Source organism: Alligator mississippiensis, chromosome 7 (genome assembly GCF_030867095.1).
Source record: "Alligator mississippiensis isolate rAllMis1 chromosome 7, rAllMis1, whole genome shotgun sequence".
In the NCBI taxonomy this organism is placed as follows: domain Eukaryota; kingdom Metazoa; phylum Chordata; order Crocodylia; family Alligatoridae; genus Alligator; species Alligator mississippiensis.
The window spans coordinates 17,181,659-17,195,923 of NC_081830.1; the positions used below are offsets into that span (position 1 = coordinate 17,181,659).

At 47.3% G+C, this 14,265-nt stretch overlaps 1 protein-coding gene and 1 long non-coding RNA gene across 4 annotated transcripts; one reads left to right on the top strand and one right to left on the bottom strand.

Moving 5' to 3' along the window:
* Nucleotides 1–1,185: 1,185 nt before the first annotated feature.
* LOC109284017 (uncharacterized) lies at nt 1,186–4,907 on the bottom strand. 2 transcript variants are annotated; one of them, XR_002091326.2, is made up of 3 exons: nt 4,757–4,907; nt 2,815–2,968; nt 1,186–2,424 (listed from the first exon to the last, which is right to left on the bottom strand). It is a non-coding gene; the product is annotated as an uncharacterized LOC109284017 (long non-coding RNA). The 2 variants fall into 2 exon arrangements; XR_002091325.2 differs by having other exon boundaries at nt 4,621–4,907.
* A 36-nt stretch (nt 4,908–4,943) lies between these two features.
* POLB (DNA polymerase beta) lies at nt 4,944–13,911 on the top strand. Of its 2 annotated transcripts, XM_006273527.4 has the most exons (14): nt 4,954–5,079; nt 5,157–5,214; nt 5,298–5,364; nt 5,630–5,704; nt 6,428–6,486; nt 6,795–6,844; nt 7,685–7,736; nt 8,073–8,127; nt 8,217–8,289; nt 8,779–8,849; nt 10,377–10,463; nt 11,919–11,983; nt 12,679–12,818; nt 13,389–13,911. In XM_006273527.4, the coding sequence occupies exons 1-14, from the start codon at nt 5,019–5,021 to the stop codon at nt 13,481–13,483; spliced, it is 1,008 nt and encodes a 335-aa protein (XP_006273589.1). In that variant the 5' UTR covers nt 4,954–5,018; the 3' UTR covers nt 13,484–13,911. The 2 variants fall into 2 exon arrangements, with proteins under 2 accessions (XP_019346611.1, XP_006273589.1); XM_019491066.2 differs by lacking the exons at nt 10,377–10,463; nt 11,919–11,983; nt 12,679–12,818; nt 13,389–13,911 and adding exons at nt 9,144–9,249; nt 10,264–10,370 and having other exon boundaries at nt 4,944–5,079.
* Nucleotides 13,912–14,265: the final 354 nt, after the last annotated feature.

Genomic DNA, 14,265 nt, shown 5'->3' on the forward strand with positions numbered 1-14,265 from the left:
TGCTCCTTACACCTGCACAGATTCACATGCTTCACAGTGAGCACCAGGAGAAGCAGGGTCACTCCGGCATGCCCTGGTGGCACCACCACACTGTTTTCATAGAATCATAGAAGTAGGGTTGGAAGGGACCTTGTAGATCTTCCAGTCTGACCCCCTGCCTGGAGTTTTACAGCAAGGAGCCCAGTCTTGCCTCCAGGACCCAAAGGGTTTCTTGCAGTATTTACTGAACAGCAACAGGTTCTTCTTTTCTCATCCCTCCAAGAGAAATCCAACGCAGATTGTGTTGCTAACACCAACCTCAAGAGCACCTGCCAGGCACCATGGGCAACGTAGTGTCCCATATGACCCGTCACGGCACCAGAAGAGCTGCCGCAGCTCTCCAGGACCACCCGGGTGCCTGGGCCAGCAGCAGGAGGCGGGTTCCAGGTACACTGGACCCAGCAGCAGACAGACAAACAGCTGCACAAGGCTGCTGAGGATCAGAGTCGGACCAATCAGCACACAGAAGAGGGCACACACCCACCATGCCCTGGCAGCCAATCAGAATGTGAACAAGGAAAAGGAGCACCTTGGCCCACCTCCTCCAGCAGAGGCCAATCAGAGCAAAGATGGGTGGAATGGCCCTGACCCCGCCCATGCGGCCAGTCCACCCAATCACCTCACGCCTCAAATTGACCAATGGAAACGCGAGACTGCGATCCAGGCCCTGCTGCGATCCATGTTCGTGAATCGTGTGTCTGCCCTGAGCAGCGCGATCCCTGTCCGGTCCCAGCTCCATGGCTCTGAGCCACTTTCTCTCTCTCTCTCCGCCCTCGTCTCCTGGCCCCAAGGTCCTGTCTGTGCCACAGGACGGCAGCACTGGGCAGGTTCTTATTTCTCTGGCAGCATTTCCTGGCTACCCTGCCCAGTGCAAAGCTCAGGATTGTGGCACTGGCCGGGTTTTGCCAGGATCTCCAGGCCCCAAAGCCCGGTGAGAACCATGCCTAGGCAGCACTGAGCTATTTCCCTTATCTGCCCTTCTCTCCTGGCTGCAATGCACAGGGTGAGGCACTGGAGGGCAGCACTGAGGGTTTTTTAATACTACATGTATGCATAAGGTGCCACTTGCATATCTATTAACTGCACATATTAATATATACTAGATGCCCAGTGCAGCGTTGCTTGCATGAAAATCCAATGAGCCAATTTTTGCTTGAGATCATATTTTATTGCACTTCAACAGCTTCACAACACTTCCGCATACATAAAATCCTCAAACATATGACACTTCCTTACTGTAAGAGATTTACAACACTTCTGTACACACAACATTCCTGGTTTGTTACTCGAGTCAGCAGTCACTTCAAATCGAATGATTTCTGGGTGGGAGATTCTGGAAGCAGCCACATATAGTTGTCCATGAGTGAAGACAAGATCCAGAAGGAACACTCCTACTCTTTTTAATGTTTGCCCTAAGGCTTTATTGATGGTCATGCTGAATGCCACCTGCACAGGGAACTGTAGACGTGTCCACATGAATGGAAAGGTGTCGTCAGACAGCTTCAGTGCTACCCGAGGAATTAGTACTGTTCTTTCTGATCCAACAATTTTTGCCTCATGTAGTCTGCTGTTGATGATGGATTGCACCAACAGCCACGTTCCACTGCACAGACCTTAGGGGCAAGGTTTCGCAGAAGCATGATGAGCATCCCAGGCTTAAGGTGGAGCTGATGTGGAGGCAAACCTGACACCTCCATGGAATTCAGGTACTCAGTTGGCACAGCCATAACACGTTCATCCTCTGAAAGAGCACCTGCGCTTATACAAATCCATTCTTGGCCTGGAAATTTTGCCCCAGTAGCACTGATGATCTCCTGTACAATGGAATAATGCGGTGCCAAAATAGCTCTTTCAGATGTCCATCCTGGATTTTGATAGTTATCCAATAGATTTGGAAATGTCCATTCTATCTTTGCTGAGCGTATTTTGCACTTCGTGCATCAAAACCTTCCTTACATAGTTGCATGTTCTCACCAAGTTGGAAAACCTGGAAGTGGCTCCACAACTCAGATCACTTGAAGCATGCCTCTACTATTTGTAGCCTTGAGGCATTTTTCACAACAGGCAGGATTTGCTGAATATCATCCCCAAACACTATATCACCTTGCCACTAAAAGGTAAATTGGTCTGCAGTAAATCTCACAGCATCCGATCTAGTCTCCAGCATGTACCGATGAGCCATTGGTGCTTCATCACAGATGATGATAGGTGCTTCTCGAATCAGCTCAGCAAAGTCAGACTGGGCTGATATGCTGCAGGTGCTGGTTTTCAACACGTTCAGGGGTACCCTGAACCTTCGGTGCACAGTCCTGCCTCCCGTAAGCACGGTAGCAGCAATTCCACTGGATGCCACAGCCGATGCAATCTTCCCTTCCCAGTGCACTGCTGAAACAATCGTGTAGAAGCAGAATGTTTTTCCTGTACCACCAGGTGCATCAACAAATGCACAAAGTGGCTTTTGATTCTTCACTGCTTTCAAGATTGCACCTACCATTTGTCACTAAGCTGGAAGCATACATGGCAGTGAATCTTGAGCAATTTGGCGTTGCTCCTGCCGGTTATAGTACGGCTCCTCAGCTAATGCATTTGACATACATTTGCAGGGCTATGCCCTGCTATTATGTTCAGTACCGTAACAGCCTGAAGGGTAACGCTGCATGCAAGCCTAGCTGGCAGGCAGCGCCTCACCTACACAAACACATCAGTGAACTCGGTTCTCTCACCCAACTCCCTCTCCGAACAATTTCATCTATCGCAGTGAGGCTTCTTACTTACTAGGGCTGTGCGAGGATTTGGACAGAGCTTCGGATCCAGAAAACTTCGGATGCTTCGGGGTCGGAATCAGCACATCCAGGTCGAAGCGCTGGCCTCCTTAGGCTTCCCAAAGCGGTTTGGAACTACCGAAGAGCTTCAGAGCCGCCTCGGAGATCTGGCCGTAGGGTATAATGGGGAAACAATAAAATATAATTTTGTTGGGTTTTGTCCGATTTGGATGAGATTTTCCTGGGTGGTAGACTCCGCAGAGAGGATGAAGCCTGCCGAGTTTCAAGATCAGTGTAGGGGTTTGGCAGTAACAGCACCCCAAATTCTTGAAAACAAAACTCATGTCACATGTAGGCGTTACAACATAGCGGGGTGAAAACTGCAGGGGTGGTAGCTCTTACTGAGGCCACAAAGCTTGCCAAGTTTCAAGAACGGTGCAGGGGTTTGGGGGGGAACTGTCACCCCGCTGTGCCTTAATACACGCAGTGTCACCCGTGGCACGAGTTTTGCTTGTCGGCAGCTTGAGGTGCACTTCCCCCCAAACCCCTGCACCAATCTCCTTGAAACTTGGCCGGCTTTGTGGCCTCAGTAAGAGCTACCAGCCCTGCAGTTTTCACCCCCCTGTGGTGTGACATACAGTCGCGACATGAGTTTGGCTTTCAAGAATTTGGGGTACAGTTCCCCTCAAACCGCTGCACCGATATTCTTGAAACTTGGCAGGTTTCACGCTCTCATCAGAGGCTACCATCCCTGCAAGTTTCATCCAGATTGGACAAGAAACAACAAAGTTATAGATATTTCACTGATTCCTCATTATACCCTATGGCCGGATCTCCGAGGCAGCTCCAAAATTTCAGAGCCGCTTTGGCTGGATCGAGGCGGAAACCCAGTCCAGCACTCCAGATTGGATCACGGCCATCTGAAGCAGCCGGATCGGATCACTGCCGACTCGTACAGCCCTAATACTTACTAACGGAGACGGCACGCAGTCGACGTAACATTATAGATTGAGACCCAACTGTAGTGATATTTGAATACCTAAAGCGCTGTTATTTTAGAGAGAGAACGAGACTGCAGTTGGACCACTGTTTATTCTGGCAGGTAGTGTGTTCTACGCACACCCCGTTATTAGATGCATACCTGCGCAGTTTCAAATTCGTCGAGGCCTGTATACAAAGAATAACACTGTCACATCAACCTCTACTCTGAACAGTTTCCTATTTTACAACAAGGACCCCCAGCTCTCCCCTAGAACCGAACTGAAGTGACGTCTTGCAGTGCTTCCCGAACAGCGGGGGAGGCTTTCCTTGTAAAAAAGGGAAATTCCGTTCAAATGTGGGTAGCAAGGCACCGGATAGGCAGATTCGAGCAAAGGACCCGCTCTCCCGTCCCTGGCCCGCACCCTGCCAGCCGAATGGGGCTGCTGGGCATCGGAGTCGGACCAATCGCCACACAAGAGGATCCCAACAGCCAATCAGACTGCGGAGCAGCGGGACTGTCTCCTGGACCCCCCCCCCCCGGCAAGTCACAGCGAGGACTAGCGGCATGGCCCTGACCACGCCCACGCAGCCCTCCCCGCCAATCGTCACGCGCCTCCTGGCAGCCAATCGAAACGCGCGCTTGGCATCCCGGCTCTCGGGTCAACCCGATACGCTTCATTAGATTAGACCAGCCCCGGGAGTTGGCGAAACTCTTCCGTGCGAGTTTTGGGGCGCTCTTCCTGCGCATCTGCGGCTGCCCCCACAAAAGCTTGCAAGGCACGTCCCCCCACCCGCCCAAAAAGCACTCAGGCGGTCGAATAAAGGATGCCACACGTACCCGCAGACACCTGTGCGCACACATCCTCGCCACACACGTCCCTGCATCGCTCCTCAGGGGAAGTGCGGCACTGCCCCTTCACCCCCACCCCCCAACTGCTCTGCAGCAAGGACGACAAGCTCCCCTAGAACCGCACCTTTCTCATGTCTTTTTCTTTTGAAACAAAGAGACACCTCAGTTTTTACAAGCAAACGGCCCCGGCACACGGCGGTTGGAGCGCCGTTTGCCCACATGCTGCGCATGTCCCTCAAGGATGGGGCGCATTCGCACTGCTCCCCGGCGCGGGTTCTACTGAGCATGCGCCTGCCGCCGCGCATGCGTAGAGCGAGGCAGGAGGCTCGGCGGAGTGCGCAGGTGCGCGCCGGGCGCTCCGCGCGGACCGGGCTGCGGCCGGGGCCATGAGCAAGCGCAAGGCGCCGCGGGAGGGGCCCAACGAGGGCATCACCGACTTCCTCACCGGTGCGCGGGGCGGGGCAGGGTCGGGTGGGAGGGCGCGGGGCCGGGCGGCGCCGTGACGGTGCCGCTCGGTCCCGCAGAGCTGGCCAACTACGAGCGCAACGTGAGCCGCGCCGTGCACAAGTACAACGCGTACCGGTGAGTGCGGCCGGGCCGGGCTGGACCGGGGTGGGGTGGGCTGCGGGGGCCGGGCCGCTCCCCAGCAATCTGCTTCCCTGCAGGAAGGCGGCCTCCGCCATCGCCAAGTACCCCAGCAAGATCCGCAGTGGCGCCGAGGCCAAGAAACTGGTAGGTGTCTGCGCCCTGGGGCGGCCGCCCCACCTGCCGTGCTCGCGCGCTGCACAAAGACCCATACCTGCGCGTGCCCCTCGCCTGTGCTGCGCTCTTTGGTGCCTCTTCGCTCCAGGCGCGCTGCAGCGGCTGATGGTCATATCGCAACTCCCGCTGCCTGGCACCGCTGGGAGGCTTTGACGCCTGCCGGACCCTTCTGTCGCCCGCCACCACTAAAATCAAAACAGGCCTTCTTTCCTTCCCCCTGCCCCTTGCTTTGCAGGAAGGAGTCGGGGCCAAAATAGCGGAGAAGATAGATGAGTTTTTAGCCACTGGAAAGCTACGCAAGCTGGAAAAGGTCAGCCCTTTTGGTTTATTCTGTCTGACGCTTATTTTCTCTCCTCCGCCCCTGGAGAGAACGAGACTAGGAAGGGAATGGGTAAAAAGAGCAGGCAGAGAGAACCTAGCGTCCCTGGGACCACCATGGGGTGTGATCAGCTTTTACTGCCACCAAATGCGTGAGGCATTTGTCTGACGTAGACGCTTCCTGCGATACCTTTGTCACCCTAGTCCTGAGATGAAATGAACCAGGCAACTGCTTTGTTCCAGACTTGGGCTGTCCCAAATCTTCCAGTGCACTTAAAACCTAATTCCATCTATCCATGTATGTAGTAATGCACATTATGAAGCCTGAGAGTTTGCCAAATAATAAAATATTATAAGGCTAAGTATTTTGCCAGTACAGGGCACAGCAAAAATTAACAACCTATTGCCCTTCTTCCCCTGTACCAAACTAAAACTGTTGTCAGATTTTCCATCTCTAGCTAAGGCTTTACACAGTCCCCCAATTTTTGATAAATTCATTGTCAAGCCCAAGAAGGAAGTATATTCTGACATAAGGGCTCTCCCCTCTGAACACTGTGTTGAGGTCCCTTCCATGTAGATCTGAGTGAACTGCAGCACGCTTGTAGGTAATGTTGTCTTTTTGCTCTGAACTGTAACAAACCTTGAGTGCAGTAACTTGCTGAGGTACCTTGGCTTACCATGGCCTTGCAAGTGAATGAGAAATATCTGTCTGTAGATCCGACAAGATGACACAAGCTCTTCTATCAATTTCCTGACCCGAGTTAGTGGCATTGGGTAAGGATTTTTTCCTTGTGTACTTCTTTCTGTATGTTTTATGGAACTGACCTACCCATATGAAATGGTTCATATCCAGGATATCCTTTTCCCATGAGTTTCTTAGCTAGCATAGGTAAAATGTTAACTCCTAGAGAGCCACCTGCTTTTGGAAGCACAGCATTGCAGACAGGCATTATGTGCCAAAATCTGACTGAGGGGTGGTTTCGATACTGGCTTGGGCGGACACAGAGGCAAACAGCAAGCTCAGGCATGCTGCATCAGTCTCGCATATGCTGTGTGTGCTTTGCTGTCCTCTCTCTCTTCAGTCCTGCGGCTGCCAGGAAGTTTGTGGATGAAGGAATTAAGACACTAGAAGGTGAGTCTGTACTACGCATCTCCCTGATTGCGTGGTAGATACTTTGGAAAGACCTGCAATTTATGATGTGAACAACCTGCCCTCTGCAGAGTGATAAGTGATAGCAACAGCGTGGCTAGAGAGAGACATTCGGATGCTTAAGTCGGTACATAGAAGATGCGCTCTGCATATGTAGTATCAAGGGGGAGATAATACATTCGTGCAGGGGGTCACGCTAGGTGGTCCAAGAGGTCCCTTCCAGCCCCAACAATTCTGTGAAGTTTTCCAAGCAATGCACCCAGGCCTGAAATCTTGTTTGAGAGGCCAGGGCAGTGCATGTACCAACCAACCTGCTTCAGGAACCAGGTAAGTCTGAGACCAGTCAGGCAGACAGGTGACTTGAGCACCCCTTTTGCTTCAGCAAGTGCAGCGCAGGGTGTGGTAATGCAAAGATGGGTCAGGGTGCCTTAGGAAGTGCCTTACTTAAGGCTGATGGCTTAAGCTGCTGACATTTAGCAGCTTTGTACTTGCCAGGATGTGTTGTTTTGAGGAGTAGAGCTGTGTCCCCAATCCATGCCCTTGCAGGGAAGAGGGGTATTTCAGGGCACATAAGAGCGAAGGAGCTCTGAGCCAGGAGAGAACTGTCTCTGAAGCTAGCTTCGTGCTTCCCTCCATGTACTGCTGCTGGGGGTGAGGGGGCTGCCATGGCTTGTTAACACAATGCAGAATCTTATCCTTTACGTCGCTCTCTAAAGCTGCTATTCTTTAAACAATCTCTAAATGAACCTCCCTTACCATGCAGCTTTCTGTTTCCTCAAGTACTTTCCTTTGCAAGTGATCTTTGTGTCCGGCTTCTTCTAGATCTAAGGAAAAATGAACACAAGCTGAACCATCATCAGCGAATTGGGCTAAAGTAAGCATCATTTCTTGGACATAGTTGCTTGCCTTCCATATACACATCCCAAGGCCAGTTTCTTCTTTTAAGCAGCAGTGGCTATCTACCACAAAAATCCCCAGTTCCTGCCTCTTCCCAGCTTTAATTTGTGTTGTATGCAAAGGATAGCAAGGGCAACTTCTAAGGAGCATGAGACCAGCCGAGGGAATCCTGCAGTCATTAGTCTGCCACTGTCTATACCGTTGCGGGGGGGCAACTTGAACAATAGGAAGGCAAGATTTAAAAATAGATCGTGCATAGCTACCATTCTAATAGCTTCCTGCTATACAAAACACTTATCCTTTGTACATGCAGGTATTTTGAGGACTTTGAGAAAAGAATCCCCAGAGAAGAAATGTTACAAATGCAGGTAAAACATCCTTCCCCAAAGAAGCAGTGCAAAAAATAGCCAAAGAGGGCCATTCAGATGACTTAATCCTGTTTTTCTTTTTTAAATAGGAAATCGTACTTATAGAGGTAAAGAAACTGGACCCTAGATATATTGCTACAGTCTGTGGCAGTTTCAGGCGAGGTTAGTGCTCCACACTCCTTTTTTTTCCCCCAGTGGTAGGGGCTGGAGCTTACTGACTGTGACCTGTAGACTATTTCTCCATGTAAAGTTCACGACACTTCTACAATGTTATGAAAGAAGCACTTTAGCTAGTTGATCACATGCTACAAACCATCATGGCTGGTTTATGCTGAATGCTCTTGGCTCAGTACCCAGTAAAAAAGTATCCGTGTAGTGCAGGTAACTGCCACAGTTGGCACTAACTGGGCAGTCATTTCAAAAGGGCCCAGGACACAATCTGCTGTGCTCCAGCAATAATCCTTCCACATTAGGGTGGATACAAAACAGAGGCTGCACTGTTAATAACTATTCTGTGAACAAAAGGGATATGCTCTTCCTTTCATTTGCTCTTGGATTCAAGTGCAAAGCTTCCATTGGTTCCCACAGTCCATTCTTACCTGCTGCCAACACTTACAAGCAAGTACTTTCCTTCACTCTTTATTTTCCCAGGTGCAGAATCAAGTGGGGATATGGACATTCTCCTGACTCATCCAGACTTCACTTCTGAATCAGCAAAACAGGTGCCAGTTTTTCTCCAAAACAAGCATATTTGACCATCAGTCCTTTGTCCATGGGAACCACATACAAACTAACGTGACTTAACTCTAAGTAAGAAGAATGAATAAGACTAATATTGGGAAGAATTTTGCCACTATGTGCCAGACTAGGGATTGGTACAGATTACTTAAATGGTGGAGTCTTCACCATTGTAGGTTTTAACATTCCTGTCAGTGTCTTACCCCCCAGAGCACCAGTAAAATAATGGTCAGTCCCTGTCTGTCAGCAGGAAAATTCCCTCTCGCCTAATATTGCAGAACTGCTTCACAGTGCTTACAGTCCTTTGCTGGAAGGACATGGCATGGCCAAAGCCTAGAGGAGAAAGGATAACCAGGCAGCTGCTTGTTCAGTGCAACGTGCATGGTAATTTTTTGTTGTTTTTTAAAAACCAGTTGGATGTTACTAGAGCACTTAAAAGTAATCCTGATTTGTTTTCTTGCAGCTAGTCTGCTGCAAGTGTTTCACCCACCTTAAAACTAAATCTGCTAGCTGAAGAGACCGGCTTTTGTAGTTTTTCCACCAAAAATAGCCACCTTTGCACAAAGCGTTTGGGATGTTAAAATGGAAAACTCATGTCTGCCAAGATGCTTACAGCGGATGGTATCTGAAACTACAAGCCTTTTAAAAGGGCAGACTAAAAATCAAATAACTTACCTACCAGCAGCATCATGATACCTTGTCACTGAGACTAATTGTACAGAACCCAAGACACTTGGTTCCAGAGATACTAATTTCTACAGACAGGTTATACAGTTCAAGTAGAATTGACAGATATAAGACTTGAGAAGCAAATTTCCCCTGTTTATCAGAAACCTGTGTGTTTGATGTCTCCCTTCTCTGACCAGCAAAATTAATACTGAGAACAGAGGTTCAACAGGGGACAAGGGCACTGTTAATGTAGCCTGGGTCTTATTAAAATAAACACTCGCTGTTACTTAAAGTCTAAATGTTAAAAGTTTTCTGTTGCACTGGGAGAGATTACCACACCTGTCACGTACTTAAGCATTTTTTTTTACCTTCACTAAAAGGGAACTAGGAAAGTGTGTGCCTGGGACCACTGGGTAGAAAACAAGTCAGAATATGTTTTAGTTTACACTACAAAAGAGCCACGGGGTTTTACAGAATATTTCAAAGTTAGAGCAAGGTCCCTTGGACCTATAGAAACACTTAACCCACAAAAGGCAAGAAATAACATTAAAAATGGTCCGTTTTCTTTAAAACCAAATCTAATGAAAGAACTTTACATTCTGTTTTCTCTAATAACAGAGGCTTAAAAAGCATACTTTTTCTGTAGACCATTTTATATTAGTTATAATAATTTTATTTTTAGTTTTCCCCAATGCCTCCCTCTCATTCTGAAAAATTATGTTCTGCCAGTTAAAGATCAGATACCTGGACATACTGTATATACGCAAGTGTTGCTGGGAAAACACTCAGGATCCACCTTTAACCTGTCAAGTGGTTTTCTTTTGCTTTGACATGCTTGCCAGCCAAAACTCCTGCATCAAGTTGTAGAACAACTGGAAAAAGTCCATTTCATCACAGACACACTGTCTAAAGGAGACACCAAGTTCATGGTGAGGATTTTTTTTGTTTCATGTGAAGAGCATAACCTTGGTGATGCATGGGAACTGTGTGGGGTGTGCAACAGGTTTATGTAGTAACTGGCTTGTAACACTTTAGTGCTAGGAACTGTAACATAAGAGAAATCTAAAAGTACATTTGCGTGACAGAAATGCATCTTTTCTGTTTTCTTTTTACCTTATAACTTTCTATGGCATATTTAGCCTTTTACATTCTTATTTTATTTATAAATACGTATATACAAATAAACAATAAGCATATTTATAAATTTAGCAAATATATCTAATATAGGACAACTGTCTCCAATTCTTTTGGTTATGTCACTCTTCATCAATTTCTTAGGAAACCCTCTGCTTATGAAACCTTATGCTGTATGCCTGATTTAGTTGGTCAATAAGGTGCAAACGTATCCTTACCCTTCTGACTCACTGTTACTAGCATTCTCATGGCAAAATTGTGACATTATTATTTGGGTCATTTATATCAAGGCCTTCTTGTAGAACATTCCTGCCAAACTGCTGAATTTAATCTTGCTCCTGGTTTTACTGGACATGTCAACTTCTTGCTTTATTTTGCTGGCCAAACTAGTTGGAGCATCCAAAGGCCAGAAGCCAGGCATCTGGAGAAGGGATTCTACATGCCCAAACAGCAAGAAGCTGGCTTCTCCTAACTGAAAGCAGGGTAGAAATGCATCTTTAGAGACTAAATTATAGAGAGAGGGAGCACAAGCTTTTGTGAACCCAAGGTTTCCTTATTGACCACCATTGAACAGAAGTTCTTACTAAACTGCTGCACTCAGCTAAGTCGTGGAAGAATGCAAACAACTATTTTTGCAACTTACTTGAGAGTGGTACAGCGGGCAGGTTTTGTCAGTCAGCAAAACCCTTTTTCCACTTGAAATAAGGCAAATCAAAAAAACATGTGCGCGCTCATCTCTGTACAGCACAGGGGAGTCCAGGTTGATGGCTTCCTTGGCCTCACTACTGAGCTAGATAACATACATGGGTACACAGCTCCGTTCAGAGAAATGAAGAGACCTAACAAGTAAAATCAAATGGGTTCACCTCGTGGTTTAGGTTAGAACAGAGATCTCTCTTCTCATAACCAGAAGTGCAGATTGTGTGCTTTGTAGGAAGGGAAGTGGATTTCACATGTTCTGTATCAAATGCAGCCCTGACTGGAGAAATCAAAGGGATACTGGAAGCTTAGTTGTCCTGGCATTTTTTCCCTTGACTGCAATTTTTTTGCTCTGTAGTAGTGTTCTCGAGGTGATTAGCTAGGAGCATAACTCCAAATGATTAAAGTTTAACCAGCAAAAACCCGTTATTCACAAGAGGCAGCATGTGACTACATAGCTGCACAAATTTTAGTGCCTGCATTTAAAAGTAGAGGCTCTGCACAACTTTTCCATCTCATTTTAAATTTCTGCTTTCTTTCTGTCCATTAAGGGGGTGTGTCAGCTGCCAAACGAAGAAGATGGAACCACCTATCCATACAGAAGAATTGACATCAGGTAAATCCACAGGAGAGTAAATTCCTGGTATAGAATAAAACAAATGGTTTAAAATTCTGCATTTTGTACCCCCTTGTCCTCCAGAATTGGGAATGATTCCGCTTCCTCCTGTCGTGGGGCATTTTTGAGAGCAGTGTGTTCCAGCCCATGACTGCAAAATAAATACCGCTAGTCCTCCATCTCCAGGGCAGGGACTGGCATGATAATTCTTCCTTCCCAGAGAGCTTGAGCAGGAATGTTTGTCAGTGCATACCGCACTGCAACCACAGAATGGCCGAATAGCTGTAGTTCACGGGAAAGGGTAGTTGGACCTGACTTTGCTTGTGTGTGTTCTGGTAGGCTGGATTTTCAGAAACATGCATTCCACCCACAGCTGCGTTCAACAAATATTTAAAGTTTCACACTGTAATGCAGGGACGGGCAATTATTTTGGGCAGAGGGCCCCTTACTGAGTTTTGGCAAGCCATCAAGGGTTGCATGACAGGCAACCAGGGGCAGATAAATATTTTCTAAATTTTCAGAGGCCCTGAAGGCCAGATAGAATGGTCTGGCAGGCTGCATTTTGCCCACCCCTACTGTAATGCCTGCAAAAGCTTTAAGGTTCGCTGCAACAGGCAGTGAGTCTTGGGAAACTATGCGTTGGCTAGATGGCAAACTTTTGCCCTAAGAGTATTCTCTCTGATCTTTTACCCTAGGCTGATTCCCAAAGATCAGTATTTCTGTGGCGTACTGTATTTCACGGGCAGTGATATATTCAACAAAAACATGAGAACCCGTGCCCTGGAAATGGGCTTCACAATCAACGAGTACACAATCCGTCCCTTGGGAGTCACTGGTGAGTCTGGCTTCCACACTTGAGCGCTCTTTCTAGTTCCACCATGGTCTGGAGAGACCTCTACAAACAATGATACATCCGTTTGCTTCAATCAGTATTACAGTTAAGTCAATGTAGCATCTAACTCTGGCATCAGAAACCTTCCTTATCCCCAGTCATGCTGTCACAATATTTCCATTCTGGGCCACCTTAATTCTGTCAAGTGGAGTTTTGTGAGTGTACAGAAGACCTGGTCTTTAAGTGCTGTGCAAGACAGGCATCCTTTTTCAGGAGCTGTTACAAAGCTATCTGACTCCTTCATTTGGTTTGTGACGGGGCACTTACAAAATTGTTCACATGTTAAGAGCAGGAGGAGTTAGGCACTCAAATCCACCTCTGGACCTGGCCCCTCAGTGCTTTACAGCAGGACATTTTGCCCCTTATTGCATGAAAGGAAAAAGGTTAGCGCTTACATTTCTTTCCACAGCTGCTTGGCAATCAGACTTCATTCTAACGCTGCTCTGTTCACACTGAGATTCTTACTCCTGTAACACCTTGCCTAGTTACTGTCATTCTGTATTGTGTTTGTAGGCATTGCTGGAGAAGCCCTGCCAGTGGATAGCGAAGAAGACATTTTTGACTACATCCAGTGGAAGTATAGAGAACCCAAGGATCGGAGTGAATAACTTGCTCACATAGGTCTGTCACCTAGCACCCCCTTAATTTGTGGTTTTTGGGTTGTAGGGGATTTTTTTGGTTCTTTTAGGAGCGCTCAGGCCTGAGCCTAAGTGCACCATTTATTGCTTGACCTTAACTGCAGAAGGCAAACAGACATATCATGGATGCTGTTTTTAAATAATTCCATAGCACAAGTGTAGAACGAGCTGTAAAGATTAAAGTCACTTAATATTGCTACTTGATGTTCTTCCTTTTATTCCAAAGTATTGTCAGTGCAAATAAAATGAATTTGTTGGTGTTAATTTGGCACAGTACTAAGAAGTCTGCAAAGAAAAGGAACTGCTCATCTTTCTCTAAAGCGATCCCAAGAGAAAGTTGCTGCTTAAATTGGGAATTGATATATATTTACTTTTCCAATAAACAGCATTGTCATTTCTTCTCCCTTCAGTACCATCTTTGTTCAGAAGGATCAAGTTTTATTTCATTACTGCGTCTCTCTACCTTTAAGCTGGGGTGGGCAAAATGCAGCCTGGGGGCCGGATGCAGCCTGCCAGACCATTCTATCCGGCCTGCAGGGCACCTAAACATTTAGAAAATTAATATTTATCTGCCCTGGTCTGCCTGTCATGCAGCCTTCAATGGGTTACCAAAACTCAGTAAGCAGCCCTCTGCCCAAAATAATTGCCCACCCCTGCTTTAAGATGTGGTTGTTAAGCAAGGGCCAATATTATTCAATGGCAGCTTCTGCATGATGGTGCTTGTTCAGGCTTTCATTAAAATACATGTATTC

Excerpts from the sequence above, each read along its gene's own strand:
- POLB (XM_006273527.4), top strand. The coding sequence starts at position 5,019 with ATGAGCAAGCGCAAGGCGCCGCGGGAGGGGCCCAACGAGGGCATCACC. Across the intron at positions 5,365-5,629 it reads GCGCCGAGGCCAAGAAACTG|GAAGGAGTCGGGGCCAAAAT; the intron begins GTAGGTGTCTGC and ends CTTGCTTTGCAG. Across the intron at positions 12,819-13,388 it reads CCGTCCCTTGGGAGTCACTG|GCATTGCTGGAGAAGCCCTG; the intron begins GTGAGTCTGGCT and ends TTGTGTTTGTAG.